Source organism: Astatotilapia calliptera, chromosome 3, assembly GCF_964374335.1.
Source record: "Astatotilapia calliptera chromosome 3, fAstCal68.1, whole genome shotgun sequence".
Classification (NCBI taxonomy): Eukaryota; Metazoa; Chordata; class Actinopteri; order Cichliformes; family Cichlidae; genus Astatotilapia; species Astatotilapia calliptera.
In genome coordinates this window covers 40,389,885-40,405,927 of record NC_137424.1, presented here as the reverse complement: position 1 = coordinate 40,405,927, position 16,043 = coordinate 40,389,885, and the positions used below count along the sequence as shown (strand labels likewise).

Genomic DNA, 16,043 nt, shown 5'->3' with positions numbered 1-16,043 from the left:
GAATTATTAGGCAAATGAGTATTTTGTCCACATCATCCTCTTCATGCATGTTGTCTTACTCCAAGCTATATAGGCTCGAAAGCCTACCACCAATTAAGCATATTAGGTGATGTGCATCTCTGTAATGAGAAGGGGTGTGGTCTAATGACATCAACACCCTATATCAGGTGTGCATAATTATTAGGCAATGTCCTTTCCTTTGGCAAAATGGGTCAAAAGAAGGACTTGACAGGCTCAGAAAAGTCAAAAATACTGAGATATCTTGCAGAGGGATGCAGCAGTCTCAAAATTGCAAAGCTTCTGAAGCGTGATCATCGAACAATCAAGCGTTTCATTCAAAATAGTCAACAGGGTCGCAAGAAGCGTGTGGAAAAACCAAGGCGCAAAATAACTGCCCATGACCTGAGAAAAGTCAAGCGTGCAGCTGCCAAGATGCCACTTGCCACCAGTTTGGCCATATTTCAGAGCTGCAACATCACTGGAGTGCCCAAAAGCACAAGGTGTGCAATACTCAGAGACATGGCCAAGGTAAGAAAGGCTGAAAGACGACCACCACTGAACAAGACACACAAGCTGAAACGTCAAGACTGGGCCAAGAAATATCTCAAGACTGGTTTTTCTAAGGTTTTATGGACTGATGAAATGAGAGTGAGTCTTGATGGGCCAGATGGATGGGCCCGTGGCTGGATTGGTAAAGGGCAGAGAGCTCCAGTCCGACTCAGACGCCAGCAAGGTGGAGGTGGAGTACTGGTTTGGGCTGGTATCATCAAAGATGAGCTTGTGGGGCCTTTTCGGGTTGAGGATGGAGTCAAGCTCAACTCCCAGTCCTACTGCCAGTTTCTGGAAGACACCTTCTTCAAGCAGTGGTACAGGAAGAAGTCTGCATCCTTCAAGAAAAACATGATTTTCATGCAGGACAATGCTCCATCACACGCGTCCAAGTACTCCACAGCGTGGCTGGCAAGAAAGGGTATAAAAGAAGAAAAACTAATGACATGGCCTCCTTGTTCACCTGATCTGAACCCCATTGAGAACCTGTGGTCCATCATCAAATGTGAGATTTACAAGGAGGGAAAACAGTACACCTCTCTGAACAGTGTCTGGGAGGCTGTGGTTGCTGCTGCACGCAATGTTGATGGTGAACAGATCAAAACACTGACAGAATCCATGGATGGCAGGCTTTTGAGTGTCCTTGCAAAGAAAGGTGGCTATATTGGTTGCTGATTTGTTTTTGTTTTGTTTTTGAATGTCAGAAATGTATATTTGTGAATGTGGAGATGTTATATTGGTTTCACTGGTAAAAATAAATAATTGAAATGGGTATATATTTGTTTTTTGTTAAGTGGCCTAATAATTATGCACAGTAATAGTCACCTGCACACACAGATATCCCCCTAAAATAGCTAAAACTAAAAACAAACTAAAAACTACTTCCAAAAACATTCAGCTTTGATATTAATGAGTTTTTTGGGTTCATTGAGAACATGGTTGTTGTTCAATAATAAAATTATTCCTCAAAAATACAACTTGCCTAATGATTCTGCACTCCCTGTAGTGATTCGGAAATTGCACTTTTTTTTTAAAACCAGCACTCAGATGGTCGGTGATTTTAGTTGAGCATGAAGTGCTGAGTGTTGTTACATCATTTTGTTCTCAATGATGACCTCTGTATTGGTAAAGATTTTCAATTTGAATGTTTCACTGTTTAATTTAAGTGTTTCCTTCATTTTTTGAGCAGCATATATAAAGAAATAGCTCCAAGTCTTAATGGCCAATGAATTGTCCATTCATAAAACAGCCTTGTTAATAAGAACAGTTGGAGAGAATTATAATATTTATTGTGCGTTACAGTTTGGTTTCCTCTGTACTTAAATGAAGCACCATTTACAAAGGACCCAGTAAGTCTGAAAGTTTGGCTGAAGCCTACTTAAGTCTTTAATTGCACAAGAATTAGCGACTGTATTATTGAAGGGAAGAATGGCCCTTCAATGGCCCCCAATCTTGATGAAACTGCAGCTGTTTTAAGAAGATTGTGCTGCTTAAGTCAAATGTCGACATGTTAGACCGGTCATGTTATCTGATCTGGAGCCAACGTCTTGTTTTTTATCTTTGTGCTGACATGGTGTGTTCTTAAAAAACAAATGTGTTTCACAAACGTGACGCAACCAAGCACAAAAACCAGGCCCCTGGGGCGGAGGAGGCCTAGATGACTTCAGTTTGTTTACACTGGGCAAAAAAACCACTTAACATAAAAGTTATAAACTGCATGTGATTGAGTGAAATAATTATTTATTCAACTGAGTAAAACCAAGTAAAACATGACGTAGGTCTTGGTGGAGAAACCCTTGTTGGTAAGCACAGCAGTAAGTCATTTCCTGATTTGCACAGAGCTCAGTATTTTGGCCCACTCGTCTTTTTACAGAAACTAAGTCCTTCTGGTTTTGTGGCTGACGCTTGGCAACTTGAACGTTGAGATTCCTCCACAGATTTTCTGTAGGACTGAGATGTGGCGACTGGCTTGGTTACTCTATGAACTTAATGTTCTTCTTCTTTAACTGCTCCTTTGTTCTCTTTTTTCTCATCCAACATTTTACAGCACACGGCTCTGTCCATTTGACCCTCAGTGTGGGGAAGTCGTCCTCTACCCTTAGCAGAAAAACAGCCCAGACCATAATGTTTCCACCTCCGTGCCTGAATGTTCTTTGGTTCACACTCAGCATTTTTCTTCCTCCAAACATCTCAGGTTGAGTTGATACCAAAGAGCTGACCACAGCACCTTCTCCCAGGCCTTCTCTGAATCATTTATATGTTTGTTGGCAAATTTAAGATGGGGCTGTACACATGCCTTCTTGACCATGCATTTTGAGATAAGTGTCAACCATAGAATTAATTTGTGTTATACATGTTAATAATTAGAGCTATCTATTCTATTATTATCTATTAGAACTATTTGGTTATATTTGATAACTTTGTAATATATTTTATTATTTAATTTAGGTTAGTTATTCTTCTTACTGCTTGGAGCAACTGTTACCTCACGGATTAATAAAGTATTCTGATTCTGAAGGTTCTCGCTGATGGTCTTGCAGGTCTACAGTCTTGCCCCTAATGTCCTTTGACAGCTCTTTGGTCTGTCCCGAGAGAGTCCTTAAATCGGGCTCTAGCTCACTTAGGGGGCTTGGTGGTGGTGTGTGAGAGGGGGAAGAGGTGGAGCTCTGCTATCAGAGCTGTGATGAAGTCCTTGAACGCATCGCGATCAAAAGTACCAGCAGAGCGCTGAGTGACAGTCCTGCTCCACGGTAGCTGCTCCGCGCCAGAGAAACCAGAGCAGAGCCGAGCGAGGCAGGGGTGGGGGGACACGCACAGAGACCGCGTGCAGCAGGATGGGCTCCGCGCACTGCGATGTGCAGTAATTGGGATTAAACCTACCGGACGGCGCTTGGAAACACTCACAGCAGCAGCAGTAGTAATAGTAGTAGTAGTAGTAGTGGAGAGCAGGGGGAGCTCCGCCGCATGTGCTCCTCTGTGTGCGCCTGAAAGAACTTGTTTTGCTCCGTGCGCTGGGCAAAAATCGACCCCCTCCTCCTCCAGAGAAAGAAGCGACTCGGCGGTCATAAACAAACACGGGTTCAGATTTAAGCTCCGGGACTCGCAGTTGCAGCAACCCCAAACCGACCTCTGACTCTCCTCTCACATGCCAGCGCCGGTGTGGGGGAGAGAGGCAGAGGAGAGGAGCCGGGGGATGTTTGGATCAGCTCGCTGAACTCGCACAAACACCGACGAGGAAAACAAGAAGAAGTCGCGCTGGTTTTTCACGTGGGGGTTTAAAATAAAGAGAGAGGAGGAGAGAGCTCGGGGGGTGTCATGGAGAGCCAAGCGGGCGAGCAGTACAGCCACGAGGACGTGCGGAAGAGCGGCTACCTCCGCAAGCACAAGTCCATGCACCGGCGGTACTTCGTGCTCCGCGCCGCCTCGGAGCGCGGTCCGGCCCGCCTGGAGTACTACGAGAGCGAGAAGAAATTCCGGGGCAAGGCCCCCGTCCCGAAGAAAGTGGTGGCGCTGGAGACCTGCTTCAACATTAACAAGCGGGCCGACTCCAAAAACAAGCATATGATCGTGCTGTACACCCGGGCAGAGAGCTTCGCCGTGGCCGCGGAGAACGAGGCGGACCAGGACGAGTGGTACCAGGCCATGGTGGAGCTGCAGTGCAGGAGTAAGAGAAGGACATTTGCACACAAACACGCACACATGCACGCTTTCCTGCATGTACACACACACACACACACACACACACACACACACACACACACACACACACACACACACACACACACACACACACTCTGGTGTGTTTGGGGCTTTGCACGAGAGGAGAAACGTGGCAATGCGTGCAGAGCAGCGCGAAAGGAGCGCACTGTGGACCGGGACGTGTTTTATTACACAGTTTAAGGATTCTTCCCAAGCCCTCACAGACTGCAGTGTCAAGACGACACAGTTGTCCTTTCATTGCTCGTTTCAGGCCGGTTGAGGTTCATGTGTGCACCTTTTAAAGCCTCTGACCGTGGTTTGCTTAAACGTGCGCCTCTGAGCCGCGCGGTGGGGTTTGTATCCTCCAGCACTTCTTACCACGCTGGTGTCAGGCTAAGAGTTTGTTCCTTGTTGTCCAGCACACTTCTTTCGGGAGGGGGAGGGTGTCAATGAGTAGGCCTCAGCTGAGTACGAGTTTGGCCTCCCTGTCCCGAGTTTACTGCTCAAACACACCCTGCCCTCTTGTTTACTCTGCTCTGCTTTTCTGCTGACACTGCTCTGTATTACATCAGGCATTGATCTCAGAGCAGGAGGAACACGTCCCCAAAAACCCGTCGGAGAGAGAAGTGCATTAGTATCCGACTGCTAAGTCATTAAACTTTGAAATCCATCTTCTGGTTTGATGGGTAACGAGTGAGCAGCCCTGATGTGTCCCATCCAGCTGCAGTAGGTTTGTCCCAAATGGCCTCAAGTACCCCAGGGGGTGAAAAAAAAACAGTAATCCCTGTGGGTTTTTCTCAAGTCTTGTCTATCAGCTGCTGTGTAAACACAGCTGTTACAGCTACAGCGGTGAGCACAGCAACTCCAGATCACCTGTTCAGCCTTCCTGGCTCTGAGAGAGCAGATAGGCAACCAGGGACACATGACGCAATCGTGGATGATAAGAGTTCAAGGTGCTTCTCCTTGCACAGGACCTGCTGCTGGGTAACACAAATCAGCTGATTAATGTAGGGGCTGGGGGAGAGCACAGAAATAAATGAGGACAAACTTTGTGATAGTCCACTTTTTATTTGGAGCCAGAGGAGTTTTATAATGTCAAATATCTGCAGGTGTAAGCCGCTGCTTATTACGGGGAAGGTGACTGGACGTGCACTCCTCCTGTCTAGCATCTAACATTTAATCCAATCTACAGGTGCTCGCGTGGTCACATGTACAGAAAATCCCATTTCATGGCCGTCCTCTAAGAAATCCAAAGTGTCCCAACGAGCCTCTGGCTCGAGCATCCTCACGAACAGCCTTTGAAATGACTGATCCCTCGGTGGCTGCTTGTCTCCTTCCTTTGTTTTCCCAGAGTGCTGGGTTTCTTGTGTAAAGTAAAGGCTGCGGCTGGCTGCAGAGTAAACTCCAACGCTCTTGTGGTATGTGCTGCAGCCTATACACAGTTTCTACTCTTCTAGAAAAAAAATGAGGCCACACACGCACGCGCGCGCGCACGTGCACACGTGCACATATGCATGCATGATCCAGGCGTTTACTGAGATGTTGCTGCATGCAACTCTGTAAGGATTCTCGGCCTGCTTTGATATGTGCACCCCATGCACAGTTTCAAATCTCGCTCGCGCCTCCATGCTCTACAGCCTCGCCTACCCACAGTGACGACCCCCCCCCCCCTCCCCCAGGCTGGAATTATTCTCCCAGCCTGGATGGAGAAAAGTTGAAGCTGAAGCTGAGCCAAAAGATGCTGCACTATCTGCCTCACTAGTTTCCACAGAACCACGCCCTCGGTGTGATACCTGTGTAGTTCCACATATCCCCTCTGCAAAGCAGCCGGCTGCAAAGGCTGGAGTTTGCAGCGTGCGTGCAGTGAAAGCACGAATAAAACCGCGGATGTCCTTGCTGTTGTACAGTTTCTGCTTCCTCTCCAGGCCTGGGAAAACTACCTAAAGCCGTCCAGGAACAGTTCAATATTGCGCACATGGCTGGTGGTAATTAAACACAAGCCAGCTGCCACGCTGGGCAGGATCCCACTTATTTATTCAGCTGATTCCAGTAAGACCCTTTCAGGCAGCGCGTACAGTATTAGGCTTCAGGGCAGCTATTTGCCCAACTATTAGGAGGCAGTCGAGTGTGTAAAGGTTTAACCTCGATGAAACGGAGCGGAGGCGCGACCTTCAGTCGCCGTGCGCCGGGCAGAACGCGGCACCTTGGGAGCTGTAGTCGGCCTCGGTAAACACTATAATAAAGTCCAAGATTCGTAGCGATCAGCACCGAACAAGAGAGACACACCATCTACAAACACACACACACGTTTAAATGTGCCAACATAAACAGAGATTAAAGCAGACTGACTGACAGTTTCTGATTTAGTCCTGATTCTGAAACGCAGAAGATCAGTCGGAAACATTCGGAGCAGGGAGGATCTGTTCCTGCCTGCAGCATCCGCAGAGAAGCAGTTTGCTTAATTTATGTTTCATATGAGACTAAATGTGTTTGATGGGCCCTTTGGCCATTTGATAGACTTCACTTTATGTCTGTGGAGGACAGAAACTGCCAATGTATCGGATCAAAAAGTGCATATTTAAAAAAAAATTAAATAAACATATGATATAAATGAATTAAAAAGAAATAGCAGCATAAATAAACCCTGAAAATGAATAACAAATAAAATAATTGGATGATTATTACAAAGATAAATTAATATAAGGAGAAAATAAGTGTCACACTGTATTAACTAATGAATAATGTTCATTTTGACTATTAGTTGAGTATTTAACGGCAAAATATGTCAAATCGTTTTTTTAATGACTCAATAAATGAGTCATTTAAATAATTTACTTAATCACTTTTGATCTTTTTGGTCCCCTTATTATAAGTTCTGGTTGTCTTTTATTCTGTGTTTTCTCTTATTAACCATTTATTTTTGAACTCAGTCCAAGAATTCAGCAGGTGTTTCCTACTTTCTGTAAGTCACGCTGTAGGTTTGAGGAGAACTTGTGTTTTTGAGTGAACCGTCCTTTGTGACGTCCCTCTGAGTCGGAATTAGAAGTCAAATCTCCCCGTCAGGCTGTTTTTATCTCGGAGTGTCGTTCAGCTGCCCCGGCCTCAAAGATCTGGATCTCGCCGCTGGTTCGCTGAGCCGACCGATTAAATGTTAAGCCGTGCTTAAACACTGCTCATCTCCCTAATTAGGTGGTAATTATTGTCTCGAGGGTTGGCCGGCGTTTGCACAGTAGAGGCTGTGTGCCAATTGAACTTTTTTCCGTCTCTTTCTTTTCTTAAAAACCCTCAAAACAAAACACATTTTTCCTGCAGAAGTGAAGCTTAACTACAGCTCTCTGTTAGAACCTCAGCCCCGGTTGGAGCGTGCTGAGCTGCCACAGAGTATTTCTCCTGCGTAACGACTAGATGCACAGTAACCCTTTGTAACTTCTTTAACTCGGTGAGCTGCAACCTGACCGGATCTGGTTTGTAGCGATTCTGCAGCTTGTAAAACGTCATGGATGTGAGTCAGAGTCGGCCTTGAGCAATCTGCTTTGTGTCCGCTGGCCAACTTGGAGCTGAGCTCTCTTTGACTGACAGTAAAGCGAGGCCAGCAGCAGCAGCACCCGTTTAATCAATAAGTGCCGATGTGTGGAGCGTGTGTGGCTTTAAATGCATAGGAACCTTTTATAGCAGGCCTCACTGATTAATGTTGCTCGATAGTATCCCATTAACATTGTTATATTGGGGGTCAGGAAGTTCATGGGTTGATATTCATCATGCACATGGGGGATGCTTTAGAAACAGAGGTAGTAAACAAAAACCTTAATTAGTGCCATGCTGTTCCTGTAGTAACGTATACATGCAGCAGCAGTGAATGGATCACAGTGAACCCGCCCTGTGCCAGTGCTTGTTATAAGAAAAATGTACAAAAAAACATACAAAAACTAAAGCAGCATTTGGGTGTGAGTCATATGACAAGCCTTTCCTTTCATTATACCTTATCTGTGTATGAGGTATAACTTTGACCACAGGCATCAACACTTGGATCGTGAATCGTGAGTAAACTCTGTTATCCCGATTCTTTTTTGGTCTTGTTACAGCTTTGAGGGCGCGCTCAGATCGAGCGGGTTCGAGATAAAGCTAGAGAAGCGCAGGAGGGATGGGAAGGACGCTGAAGCTGGAGGAAAAGAGGGAGACAAGGAGGAGGTTCATGGATGTAGTGAAGGAGGACATGCAGAGGGTTGGTGTGACAGAGGATGGTAGGGATAGAGGGAGATGGATGGAGATGAGCCACTGTGGCGACGCCTAAAACTAGCAGCGGAAAGAAGATGGTAAAAGCTTTTTATAGATTAGAATGCTTTAACCAGGCGGTTACCACCACACCTTCCTGTAGCTAATCAGCATAAGCAACACGAGCAGCACTGATAAGTCTACGATTACAAATGCAGGTTGCAGAAGCTTTTAGTCAGTGTTTTTTGACGAGCTGCTGTTACCATATTCCTCCTCCTGATGTTTTCAGAGCATTGGTCTGCGCTTTGTAGTGATTTATTTCTAAAATACAAGTTATCCACTTTGGAAATGTTAAAAAAAGACAAAAAACCCAACAACAAAACAAAGCAAACAAACAAAAATAAAACCCCAAACCCATTGTGTATTGTTAAAAATTCCTTCCGCACAGTCTCAGTCTGTGCGACACAAAGTTTAGTAACCCAGAGCCTCGCTGACCAATAAAGTCCGAGGCGGATGCCAGCTTGGTGGGTTTCTTGCAGCTTTCTTGCGTGTCCCGGAACGGCGAACCTTAAATGCGTCACCGATAATTTCAGGCAGCCATGCATGTACGTCTGTGCGCACTCCCGTCTAACCGAGACCACATGTGAAACTAGCTCCGGGCGGATGCTGGTGTTGCCCCCCAAGTGTGGGCCTAGAGAGATGGGTGGGGTGAGGAGGGTTGGGCAGGAGGGGGATTGCAGATGCTTGAAATGGATGAAGATCGAGGAAGTGGAGAGGTTAGAAAAGAGGAAAACGGGTACACATGGCAGCCAGAGATTAGACCAACTGTTTTCACTGCCGGGTGGCTCTCGTCTCTCACAAATACGTGCGGGGATAAAATGTACACAGCTGTCTCCCATCTATCTGAGCTGGTACACTGGTAAGTGAGCGTGGGTGGATCTGGGCGGCACGGTAGCTGAGATGGTGGGGGTTTTACCCTCACCAGTCTCTGTGCAGTCTTTTGTGGCCCTACAGCACAGCGTGCTAGGGCAGTGAGGTCAGAAATTTGAAATAGGACCCAATGAGAGCCAGCCAGCTAATTTCCCCTGATTTACAGGCGGCATTAGCTAACTAAGAAGTTTTAGCTGCAAATTCAAGCATTTTTTTGTAGATGGTCACTGCTTGATTGTATCTGGACTTCTGCATTTCTGCAGCCAAGTCCCCAGGATTTTGGGGGGTAACCACGACAGTGATGAGCCCGCCACTCAGTGAGGTGCTGTCAAGGGATCTAGCGGCCTTTGAGGCTAAATATGGCACCTCCTTCACCCCTTCACAACCCCCGTAGCACAAAAGGCTATAGGAAAGCAAGCTTCCCCTCAGTGCCAACAACTCGTAATTGAAATTGCAGTTGAGTAAATTAGCTTGGATTACGGCCTCTTTATGGTCAACCTGTGATCTCGAGGGAGCCAGCTCAAGCGTAGCAAATAAATCGGCGTGAATAGGCGCCAGTGTTGCCCGCGCAGGCTCCCGCTCTCCAGACTTCAGGCTTCCAGTGTGTGCTCACCGCGGACGTGGACTAAACAAGTGAATAAGGCAGTGTATGTTATCTTCACCTCAAACTGCGAATAAATATGCACGGACTCCCAGACCCGATGCATGATCTGTGAAAGTTGGGACAAGGTTGTCAGAGTGTGTGTGTGTGTGTGTGTGTGTGTGTGTTGCCCATATTCAACCAGCAGATTTCACGCGGATGGTTCATTACCTCCAGGTGCTTTCATGTGCATCCGGCTTAGGTCCTTAGATTATCTCCAACTCTGTGTGCGTGTTTTTCTGAGGGTTCATTATGTAGTATAGGGGCGTTGTGCTGCACGGAAGCTGACTGACTGATAAACTCTCCATGCCCCGCTTTCTTTCCGACAAACACCAAACAGCCATAAAGATACTCGAGAGGAAAGCCGAGGGGGGCGATTCATACTTTATACAGCACTGTGTAAGATCAGGCCCTGAGCTCTGTAATGCTTCATAGGTGTGAATCCACCTGCAAATCTGTAGAAATCTAGGAAAAAAAACTTTGAAAATACTTTAAGGGTTTTTATTTTTTTGAGGGTTGTCGATTAGAGTACACAGCCAGAGCGGCCTTGAGATAAAAGGTGTTTGTGTAAGTGCTGTTGAGGGCACAGCTGAGGTTTAAGGCTTTGCTTTATTCAAAACAAACAACACGCTCACACTCTCCTCGAGACATTTTAAATGGGTTCTTGAAAAGAAAAAGATACTCTTTAAGGATCGTGCTGCACTGCAATCTGAGTCACTCTCAGAGAGCAGGGGGAAAAAAAGAATTTTGAAATAAGCCTGTAATTAGATTCTTTTAGGCAAAGCAATCCCGAAATAAACTTTGAATAACGCTCCTTTTTTTAAACCCCCTTTCTTAATGACACTCTTATATCTCCTTGCAATCTCCTGTAGTCCCTCATTCCATAGGTCCCCGCTGAAAAGTCCCAAAACCGTCTCTTCCTGTTGTAAATCTAAATCGAGGAAGCAAAAAGGACTTCTTGCACAGAGGTCCTCGCGCTCATTCACACACATGGAGAGAAAAGCAGCACATGAAAACAGCCGTGCATGGCCTTGAGTGAGTCATCTAATATAGGGGGAGTGCCACAAACTCGCACGCACGCACGCACGCACGCACGCACGCACGCACGCACGCACACACACACACACACACACACACACAGCCGCGAAGCCGCAGCTTCACTGGCTTTCAACAAAACATCTATTCTAGGTCTCTTTCAAGTCGTGAGCGATCCTCCAATTTTGGGTAAGAAGAGTGGACGGAGACGCGGCGAGACACGTCAGACCTCTCCCTCTTGTGCAATCGCATGTAAAGCTGTTTTGGGATTGGGATCTGGAAAAACAGTTTGCATAACAGAAGCTCAGTTACGTGATGTTCGCTGTGCATGCTGAGGGTCCCGGTCTACATGTGGTTGTCATTTTAGGATTGTTTTTTTTGTTGTTGGTTTTTCTTTTCAACCAGCAGATGCTTGGGGAAACAGAATGAAGCGTCCATAGAAAACCTACTTTGGGCTGTTCCTCATTCAAATGAGGTCGCCACAGCGGGCTGCTCCACATGTTTGATTTGTCAGGTTTTTTTCCCCTTTCTTTACACCAGATGTGCAATGTGACAAAACCCCAAAGGGGTTTGTGTCTCCTCTTGGAATTGAACTAGGGAATCTGTGTAAAACATGGTCATTCTTCTGTTGGAAATTTGAACTTCGAAGGTGGAACAGACAGATTTTTACCTCAGAAAGTCGGAGAAGTCATCAGCCCCGAGATTGTGTACGTAAACATTAGTGAAACTGTAAAACTTGTAATCTGGGGATAAAAAAAAATAAATAAAATCAACACAGCATAGAATCACTTTGTTTTGCATGGTGATATATTGATCCGGGGACATCAAATGCAGATTTTTTTTAATTAGGTGCATATAAACGCTCTGGGGGTTCATTGTCTGTACCATCCTTCTGATATAATGTTAGCAAAGCAAGCTTACATTAAATTGGCTAAACTGAAAAACTGTCCAACAGTGGACAAACACAGCTTGACAAAGGTGCTTCCTTATTCCGAGCAAGCTAATAGCTCAGTCGCATCAGTAAAAAAAGGATAACAACCTCCTTCATCGCCAAAAAATAAAAATTAAAAAGTGATTGTAATGAATTTTTTCACATTCTATAACCGATTGCAACTTTTGACTAAATGCTTGCCCAGACTTGCGGGTGTTTCACACTCACAACCATGGAGGCAACCTTTATGCAGACAGTTGCCATCTTACTTGGACTGACTGCAATATCTCTCAGAGAGATTGTTAAAGGTTTGTCTGTGAAGGTTCTCAGTCATCCAGGTCATCGTAGTCAAAGGAGCTTGCAAAGAAAAGCGTCTGGACTTCTTTAAGTTGCTTGAAGAATGGTGGGGAGTCCCAGACACCATTTGACCTTATAGAACTGAAGAAGCTTCTCGGATGAGAGGTGAAACGTCTTCAAGCAACTTAAAGAACTCCAGACGCTTTTCTTTGAAAGCTCCTTTGACTGTTGAAGGTTTGCAGATAATTTCTGTCTAATTTATAAATGCAGACATATCAGCCTGAATGAGTCCCTGTCAATGAGCACAACTCGAGAAGAGTTGACTCAACTTGCTGTGAGCTGAATGTATTCAGGTTATGTTCCTGTAAGTTAAAAGTGAATTTCTGTATATGTAGACAGAAGCCGACATGTGAACATCGATTTCTCAAAGTTAATTGTTGCATTATCAGAAACGGGCTGCATTGAATTGCCAGTATGACCTTTTTGCAACAAAAAATAACTGGAGTGAGATAATTTTATGTCTTTAAATAAAACAAGATAATGTTTAACTTTGAAGATGTGATTTGCACTTGTAACGTTGGGTTGCGTTTAGTGGTTGAGAGGAGGCGGCAAAACACTTAGCAGGGTAGCCAAAAGAATACACACTCACGCTGGCGTTGGGAATTCCACAGTGTGTTCTTTAATATACCTTCTCTTCATCAACCATATAAGCCCGGTTGAATGGCTGCAGCTTAACAAACATAGCGCACAGTGTTCGTACAACCCATAACGTTGCAAACAAAGGTGTCTGGAGAGGTAAAACATAAAATACGTCCCTCCTCATGCACTAGCGTGTAAGCACATGTTCACACCATCACAGAGAGAGAGAGCAGAGAGACCAGTGGCACACACTGATGACACCATCAACCCTCGACTTGGGTGTCTTAAAGGGACACCACACCATAGTGGCTGTTACACACTATTAAAAAAGTGATAAATTACAATGTATATTATTGCAATACTTGTAATATCATATTGTGGGTAAAGTATTGTGATAATATTGCGTTGTTGGATCAAAACTATAGCTTAAGGCAGTGATTACCACCAATAAGCACTCTGTGGGCTCTTATACAGTTGCTAGAGGTACATGAATCAAAATCAAAAGCTAATGGATAATCAGTTGGAATTGACAGTAAAATAAGTGCACAAATCAACACTAATCCTTTGTGCAGAAAAATAGTTGGGTTAAAGAGCTTTTTTTTTTTTTTTTTTTTTTCAGTCATGAGGCTTCTTCTATATTTTAGCACCAGCACTGGCCATTAAACAGAAATTTGTGTATAACAGGTTGTTAAACAGAGACTCACCACTAAATGCAGCTTTTACTGAAGCTGAAGTTGTGTTTGTTCCTTCCAGCTGCTTCAGTTTGAAGCTTCTCAGGATCCACAGGTGCATCTCCACAGGAAGAGAGTTATGTGCATTAATTAAATCGTGTGGCTCAACAGCTGCGACTTGGTGAACTGATCGTAATTATCAAAATGCCTAACTTGGAGAGAAGATCGGTCAGGACTCCTTAATTAATTCTTGCTTGTGCTTATTGAAATCAAAAATATTTTGCTTTGTCTGCGTAAAATCTTGCAGTTTGCAGTATTATATCAATATGGTGCCTCTTTGACCATTAACGTTTAATATATATGTTATATATTTTATCTAAAATTCTGACTTAAAAAGTCCAAAATGATTAACTTAAGATGAAGCTAACAGCTAAAAATACATTTGGCTAAACAAATTGTTAGCTAAACATCGTGGGTAAATGGCTAAAAATTCTAGCTAGCTAAAATTGATAAATTAGAAGAACTGTGTAAATACGACTAACTGATAGTGAACTAAAAGTAAATCAGACGATAAAATGATTCTACTGAACAAATTTGAACATTGGCTTTGTTGGAACATCAGCAGATATATGTATATAATATATAGCAAACCAGTGGTTTCAATGAGATAACCCTTTTAAAAATAGAACTTTCCTTATTTCAATACGTCGTCTCCTTCAGTATGCCAGATGTGGTAGGCTAATAAGGCAGGTGCTTAAGCTCACTATAAATGCACAAAGACCATCCTGTTCCATTCAAGGGAACAGGTTCTGATGTTGAGGTCTGTTTCTTTAGCCTTGTCATTAGTTTGATTGAGTCTGTGTCATAGATGGTTATCATGCTCAGACATATCCAAACTGGCAACATAACAGAGGTATCTCAGAAATGTGGGACATGTGAAAATAAGTTTCAGGAACTTTTTAGGGTGGTTCCCTGGAGAAGAATACGAAATCCACCCTAAACATGACTCACATAATGTTGTTCCTATAATCCGTGCTAGTCAACAGATGTGATGTCTTTTGTGTGTGGATATAAATGAGCTTAGATGTAAATCTGTCATATATTCAAAGGTAGTGTCACTAGCCGCTAACAATGATTTGCAGTACAACGTAGTATTAAGGTACTTTCCTGGGATAATAGTCAGACAAATATTAGGTGGTTAGATAAGTCCCATGCCTTTGTTTGGCCCCTACTAACTTAGGATCAGATATCACTTTGGGCCGTTTTCTCTTGTGTTTTGGCTTCAGTAGGCCTCTGGTATCTGACTACAGCACACTTAACACAAAGGGTGAATGTGCTGCCTGTGCTGCTGCTTAAAGAAACTTCAATTTATTAGTTTACAAAGCCAGTTTTTATTGTCAGTTCCGCTTGAGAAAATAGCTGTTAAGGGCGTGCCGTTAGGATTCCTGCCAGTGATTTGCATTGTTTGTTTTGGAGAAGCATTTCTTATTAAGCATTTTCCAAGTCGCTTCTCTTAAGGTTTTCCACAGAGCTGTTATTTTTCCCTTTCCATATTCATCATTCTTATGTTCAGCTTCAGTTGTCAAGAGTTAAATTTTCCCACACTGGTAGTATGTGTGCCTCTGTGTGTGTGTCAGGATGCCTGTGTAACTGATAAATGAGACCACAGGCATGGAGCCTGCAGGTACAATGATCCGGTCTCACAAGCCAGTGCGTGCCCAGTTTATACTTGGATCTGTTTTAGAAATATATGGAAAGCTCGGCCACAGCACAGCTTACATAATAAAGACAGCTTGCCCTCAACTAACAGGCATATAATAGAGATTTTATCAGTTGTTTCTTTTATTTGCAGGTGCATCAAAGTCATGTCAGTCCTTTGTTGCAACAGCTGTACTTCCCAGTGCTCTTCATAAATCCTCACTTTAATAGTTTAATCTCTTATTTTTCTCTTTGTTTTCATCCCAGTAACCTTTTAATCTCACTCTGTCCCCGTTCTGTCCCTCTAGGTAAGAATCCTAATGACGGCAGCGGTGCAGGAGACTATGGAGTGCCTAATCCTGGGCCAGCATTCAAAGAGGTATGGCAGGTAAAGGTATGGCCCAAAGGCCTGGGTCAGGCCAAGAACCTGGTTGGCATCTACCGCCTTTGCCTGACCGACAAGACGGTGAACTTTGTGAAGCTCAACTCTGATGCTGCCGCCGTGGTGCTGCAGCTGATGAACGTGAGACGCTGCGGCCATTCAGAAAACTTCTTCTTCGTTGAGGTGGGACGCTCTGCAGTGACAGGCCCAGGCGAGTTCTGGATGCAGGTGAGCCTGTAATCTACAGTTCTGTTCATGTTGATGGTTATTTTCATTCTCCAATCCTACTCATATCTTAAAAGCCCGCAATCAGCAGAGTGAAAGAAATGTCAAAGTTTTGTCAGAGGCTTCATGGGTTTG

General features: G+C 44.4%; 1 protein-coding gene across 2 annotated transcripts in view; it reads left to right on the top strand.

Moving 5' to 3' along the window:
- Nucleotides 1-1,858: 1,858 nt before the first annotated feature.
- The window catches only part of LOC113018742 (insulin receptor substrate 1-B), a 57,878-nt gene continuing 43,693 nt past the window's right edge, over nucleotides 1,859-16,043 (top strand). Inside the window, exons 1-2 of one of the 2 annotated variants that reach the window (XM_080290767.1) lie at nucleotides 1,859-4,213; nucleotides 15,610-15,911. In XM_080290767.1, coding sequence (XP_080146893.1) covers nucleotides 3,865-4,213; nucleotides 15,610-15,911 — 651 coding nt within the window. In that variant the 5' untranslated portion in view covers nucleotides 1,859-3,864. The remainder of the gene's footprint in view (nucleotides 4,214-15,609; nucleotides 15,912-16,043) is intronic. The other variant, XM_026162074.2, reaches the window with a different exon arrangement.